The sequence below is a fragment of the Chelonia mydas genome, chromosome 1 (genome assembly GCF_015237465.2).
Source record: "Chelonia mydas isolate rCheMyd1 chromosome 1, rCheMyd1.pri.v2, whole genome shotgun sequence".
NCBI classification, from domain to species: Eukaryota; Metazoa; Chordata; order Testudines; family Cheloniidae; genus Chelonia; species Chelonia mydas.
The window spans coordinates 11,746,918-11,752,917 of record NC_057849.1 but is presented as its reverse complement, the minus strand read 5'-3'; the positions used below and the strand labels follow the sequence as shown (position 1 = coordinate 11,752,917).

The 6,000-nt window shown below is 48.4% G+C and overlaps 1 protein-coding gene across 1 annotated transcript in view; it reads left to right on the top strand.

Moving 5' to 3' along the window:
- Positions 1-2,438: 2,438 nt before the first annotated feature.
- The window catches only part of CHRDL2 (chordin like 2), a 60,590-nt gene continuing 57,028 nt past the window's right edge, over positions 2,439-6,000 (top strand). Inside the window, exon 1 of the mRNA XM_027830540.3 lies at positions 2,439-2,652. Within this exon, the coding sequence (XP_027686341.1) occupies positions 2,571-2,652 (82 nt within the window). The 5' untranslated portion in view covers positions 2,439-2,570. The remainder of the gene's footprint in view (positions 2,653-6,000) is intronic.

Genomic DNA, 6,000 nt, shown 5'->3' with positions numbered 1-6,000 from the left:
GGGGGTTGGACTAGATCAGTGGTTCTCAAAGCTGATCCGTCGCTTGTTCAGGGAAAGCCCCGGGTGCGCCAGACCGGTTTGTTTACCTGCCGCGTCCGCAGGTTCTGCTGATCGCAGCTCCCACTGGCCGCAGTTCACCGCTCCAGGCCAGTGGGGGCTGCAGGAAGCGGCACAGGTCAAGGGACATGCTGGCCGCCCTTCCCACAGCCCCCATTGGCCCGAAGCGGCAAACTGTGGCCAGTGGGAGCCGCGATCGGCCGAACCTGCGGACGCGGCAGGTAAAAAAACAAACCGGTCTGGCGCGCCAGGGGCTTTCCCTGAACAAGCGGCGGACTGGCTTTGAGAACCACTGGACTAGATGATCTCCTGAGGTCCCTTCCAACCCTGATATTCTATGATTCTATGATTCTATATGCTGAAGCTAGACAAATTCAGACTAGAAATAAAGAGCATTATTTTAAGCAAAGATAATTAACCATTGGAACAACTTACCTAGAGATATGGTGTATTTTCATACAATCACTTCCATCACCTGAAGTGTTTAAAGCATGACTGGATGTCTTTCTAAAATATATTACCTCTTTTGACCTGAGTGTTTAGCCAATATTAGGAGTCTTGCAGGTTATTTCAGTGAAGTGGAGAAACTGATGATGGAGTCAGGTATTTCTTTGATGAAATCCTGAATATTTACAAAGAATGTACAAAGTTTTGTTTCCCTGAGCACAATAGGAATCAAACAGCAGGAGACAGTTTCTTTGCTCACCATTCCAAGCCTCTTTCAGCCAGCACTCCACCCAAAAAGTTCTCTCTCTCTCTAGGCTTTTTCTTAGACTCCATTTCCTATGCTTGTTCTGGCTGTCCCCTTGGATTTCTGCTGCTTCTCTCTCACATGCACAATCACACAGTTGTAATTAAATCAATCCTCTATCCCATCATTTGTTAACAGACCCCCAGGAAAACACTTGGACTGCATAGCTCAGCCATTGCCCTGGTTTACATGTGGTCTAGTCCGTGGGCAGTGGTTTTGCATTGTTTCAGCTATCACTAAACAAACAGGCATTTAATTGCTCCCGCATTTAGCGTGAATGGAAGGCAGCTATCCTGCTCAGCAGTTCCAACAAGGTGGTGGTGTGATTGCCATAGGTGCCAACACCGTGGGCGCTCCAGGGCTGGAGCACCCACTGGGAAAAATTAGCAGGTGCTCCACACCCACCAGCAGCCAAGCTCTCCTCTTCTTGCCTCCTCCGCCCCGGAAGCGCGCTGCATCCCTGCTCCTCCCAGCCCTTCCCGCCCTCCGCCGCCTAACAGCTGTTTGGCGGTGCTTAGGACTCTCCGGGAGGGAGGGGGAGGAGCAGGGATGCGACATGCTCAGGGGAGGAGGTGGAGAAGAGGCGGTGCAGGGGCGGGGCCAGGGGCAGGGCGGGTCGAGCACCCACCGGGCAGAGGGGAAGTCGGCGCTTATTGTGATTGCCCAACCTCCATCATAACAATATGCTCTAGCTCAACCAGAATCTTTGGGCTCGATACAGGAGCTAGTGGGTAAAATTGTGGCCTATGATAGACTAGATAGCCAGAATGGTCCTGTCTGGCTTTGAACATCAGACTAGATAGTGTTAATGGTCCCTTCTGGCTTTGAATCTTTGAGCCACAAGTACTTTAGTTTGCTGTGTTGGCAGGCTAAGAACACTTCCGCACAAGGGCCTGGGAAAGACGGACAAGTTCTCCCACAAAACACGGCACAGCTCTATGCAGCACTAAGAACCATGGGCTACGCCTCAGAAATCCTAGCACCTGACCCAGGTTAATGCAGCGCCAGCGTGGACGCAGCTACATGGCTATGACCTGAGCTTGGCTTAGCAGGGTGGACATTCACACCCAGGGTTGGCTCACCTGGCTGCCTGGACTTGGGAAAAGTGCAGTGAAGACATACCCTGGGAGCAGGATATGTTTCCCTGGCTGGGGACATATCAGATGTGAAACTGACGATACAGCCTTTGATGTGTTGTAAGAATCCCTCAGTATGTTTTTTTTTCTACAGAAGGGATAAGGTATTTGGGGGGAAGGGAGAAAACTGCAGGGTGGGGGAAAAATCCAAGGAATGTTATTCACCATGACGGGGTTGGGGGGGGCAGGGGGAGAGAATATTCCTGGGAAGGCTGCAGACAGGGAGGGGTTAATATGTTTCCACTCTTTCCAAATCCTCCTCACTGAAGCCCCTCCCCTAGTGCAGCCAAGAAGCAGAGGAATTTTACAAAACTTAAAAAAAAAGGGGGGGGGAATAAAAAAAATAAAAAGTGCTGTTTTTTTTTTTTCTTTTTAAATAACAACTAACAGAGTTCCTCGCTTTCCCCCAAAGGAGGCGCCTTTGATGAGACTAAAACAAACTGCTGGCGGGAGCTCTGTGTAAAGAAGGAATTAGCTGTGTCGTGCGTGTGTCTCATATGCTGACTCTGTGGCTGCTTGCTGCTGCTCTTAAGTAGCTTTTTGGATATTGAGTCCTTTTTAAGTGCTCTGCAAAGAAAGTGTTTGGGGTTTTGGTTTTTCCCCCCCTCCTTCCCTTGAAAGGAAGAATGATTCCTGAAATCAGAGAGCTTTCCTTTTTCCTGGGATTTTTGCTGCTTTTTATTGCCTCTGAGATTGAAGCCAGAGCTCGTAAGTAAAGAGCGATTAAAAAATAAGATATAAAGGACTGATTAAGGATGAGAAGTAGGGGAGGGAAGGAATTGAATGATGGGGACCAGGACTGTGCAGTTGTCTGCTGGGGAATTTTTCCTCAAGAGATTCTGTGTCTGGAAGGAATGATCATAATGGATAATTAATGATAATTAGGAAAGGCTGCATTTGGCAGGAATAAGTGCAGAGATGCATGTATTGCTAGCATGTGGTCTCCCTTATGCTGACAGCAGTGGGTACCAGGTATGAAAACATAGGGTCAGATTCTAACCTGGGTCCCACCTGTGTAAATTCCCTTCACTGGCTCTATTGCTGCTTTCCACTGGTGTAGCTGAGATCAGAACCTGAGTCATGAGGTTGTGAACAGCTCAGTTGCTAGAGACAGCTTTGCCTTAAAGAGCGCAAGCTACTGATTGATGCTCCGGATCGTACTAACCAGACATCCGTTCTCAGGTGACAGAATGCAGGGTCAGTAACATGTCAATGAACCTCTTGCCCCAGAAGAGACTCTCAGGTGCGGGGAGTTATGATTTTTGAGCAATCTGCTTTTTGCACCGGTGGTGTTCCAAAGAGAAACGAGCAATGCCACAGCAGCCCTGCTTGTGGAAAGTCTGTAGTAAGGAACTCAGAGCCCGGTGTTCCAGTGGATTGACGCTGGGAGGCTTGTCCTTGCAGCTACAGAGAAAAAAAGATGCTCTTCTGATTAGATTGCATTCCTAGAGTGCAGGAGATCTGACCTCTATTCCCAGCACTGCCACAGGCTTGCTCTGTGTGGCCTTGGGCAAGTCTCTTAACCCCTCTGTTTCCCCATATGTAAAATGGGGCCAATAACACTGTGGTGTTCAGTGTTTGAGGTATAAGTCATTACAGTCTCTAAAATGCTTAGAGATCCTGTCTTTAGGGTATTGGCTTCATACTTGTCCATAAAGTGCCTTGCATGCAGGCATCAGTGATTATAACAGAAGTGCTAACAAAGTGGAAAGGTTTGTTAATAAACAGATAGAAGTATTTGCATTGAAAACTAGTGTGGATGCATGTTCTTCTGCCTAGCTTCTAAGGGAGTTGTTACCAGTAAAGCTTTTGTTTATAATTTCTTCTCTCTCCCTCCCGTCCGAAGTGAGTACAGTGCAGGCTCTCTTTAAGCGCAGTGAGCTATGGATGCTCCTTTTCTAGACGGTCTTGTTTTGAGAACCCACATGCTTCTGGTCCACCTGCAAGCGTTTCCGATATCTCCCCTAGCAATAGCCTCATGCTCACCCTCGCTGCTTATGCTGAATATCCTCCGTGCCTGGGTCTTCCTCTCATGGCAGATACAGGGCTGTAAGAAAAGTTTTCCAAGGCAAGCCCAGATAACGGAGAATCGTTCCACTTTCTGACAGAGCTAATCAGAAGGCAAAAGTATCACTAACAGAACCAATTCCTAGTATTGTGATAGTTGATACTAACCAAAGGGCTTGGGAAGGGGTTTGAAGCCCCATGCTTCAGGGTTTAAGACATTCCCTACCTATTAGGGATTAGGATGAGATTTTCATGGGAGGCAGGTTCTCCCACATCTGCTCACTGTGGGGTTTCTTGCACCTTCCTCTGACGCATCAGGTGCTGGCCATTGTCAGAGGCAGGATCTGGTCTAGCTAGAACTCGGAACTGATCCAGGCTGGCAATCCCTACCTTGTTCTTGCTTCTCAGTGGCAGGTAGGAGCTGCAGATTTCCACTGACTGGGGAATATCCTTTAGAAACAATGGTACCAGGCACATATACAATTCTGTTACTTACCTTGCAGAACTTCCTGTTCCCACCAACTCCCCCAAGGAAGTTATTTTTTCGGAGCAATAGTTCCGACTGGAAGTATATATCTCAGCCTGGTCAATTGCCTGGCTGTCCTTCACTACTAACAACCTGATTTAAGAACAAGGGCATGGGTGGCTTCTTTTTCTAGTCTGCTCTCTTCACCTTTCCTCTCTGCTCATGCTATACAGCAAGCCTATTTTGTGCCTTCATAAACCCATCAGGGAAGTTGTTTTGCAGTGGGACATAAGCATGGACATCTTTCTGCTGGCCATGATGCAGGAGTTCCTTCTTTGGCATCTGGTCCACTGACATAGGAAAGCCCTATCCTCCAACCCCAGCAGCTCCTCGCTTTACCTCTGAGTTTCGGTGAGACAGGCTATATTGCTGGTAGGGGATGTTTCTGGCTAGGGAGTCAGGAGATTATTTTATTCACGGGTTTTTATTCACCAGATGCAATAACATCCCAACATGCGATTTGGAAACTGGTAAACTACTGGTAATGCAGTTTATCATATTGAAACAATAGAGTGTTGTGGCCAAAGTTTATGGCATCATCTGCTTCTTCGTCTTCCTATTCCCCAGCACATAAAAGTGTTAGGACTTAATCCTGATCTGAGTTGTGTGCGTAGATGTTGCTCAAATCAGCTGAGCCACTTCACACATGCTTTACAGCTGATTTTGCAAGGCACATGGCAATTCAAAACTACATCTCTGAGATCAGTGCTAACTCAGCTGAGGGCTGTCCCAGGGAGCAATGATTTAACAGGGCTGGGAAGATGGAGGGGCGATGCTAGCTGGGGATCTTAAAAGGTAGAAGTAGGAGCCTTTAGCTGGTGAGCTAAAAGAAAGCAGGGCTGACTGTAGACATAACTCTCCCCTCTTCGACCAGAAGAGGTCTCTCTTATACGCAGCTAGACAGCGGCTACTCCAGCTCCTGCACCTGTTAACTTGTCTGCTTTCAGCTGTCGGGCAGCGAGCAAGTTCCAAAGGCTTAGATGTTGTTCTAGCCAAGGGCTTCAAAAGTGATTCAGTGGCAGCAGAGGCTGGTAGATTTTAGTCTGAGCGTATAGACACCCTGTGTGTGCCAGACCTTACTGCGGCTATGTGTGCTGTGGATTCACTCGTGTAGGTCCAGATTCTGCCACCCTTATCCCAGTGAAATCGGTGGCTTAGATTGTTCCCTCCCAGTGGAAAAGCAGTTGGAGGGGATTGCTTGGGAGGAAGCCTACATGGGAATTTCCTAGCTGAGATTTCCCTGAATCATCCTCTCATGGGGTAGTAGAGATTTGCTCCCCTGCGGAAAAGCTGCCCCTGGGATCTGCATGAAGCCTTGTACCTCTGCAGCAGCTTTGTCCCCTCCTGGCCCGCACCCCACCAATTCGGCACTACTGGAGCTTTCTACCGGTGATTATCCCTCTGGCTGCAGGAGCTCTCCAGGATCCGCAGTGGGATCCAGAGCAAACCTGGCAGTTTATTAACTTCAGAGTGTAGATCCGTGGGGTTGGAATGTGGACAGAGCACATCCTCTGCGAATCCTG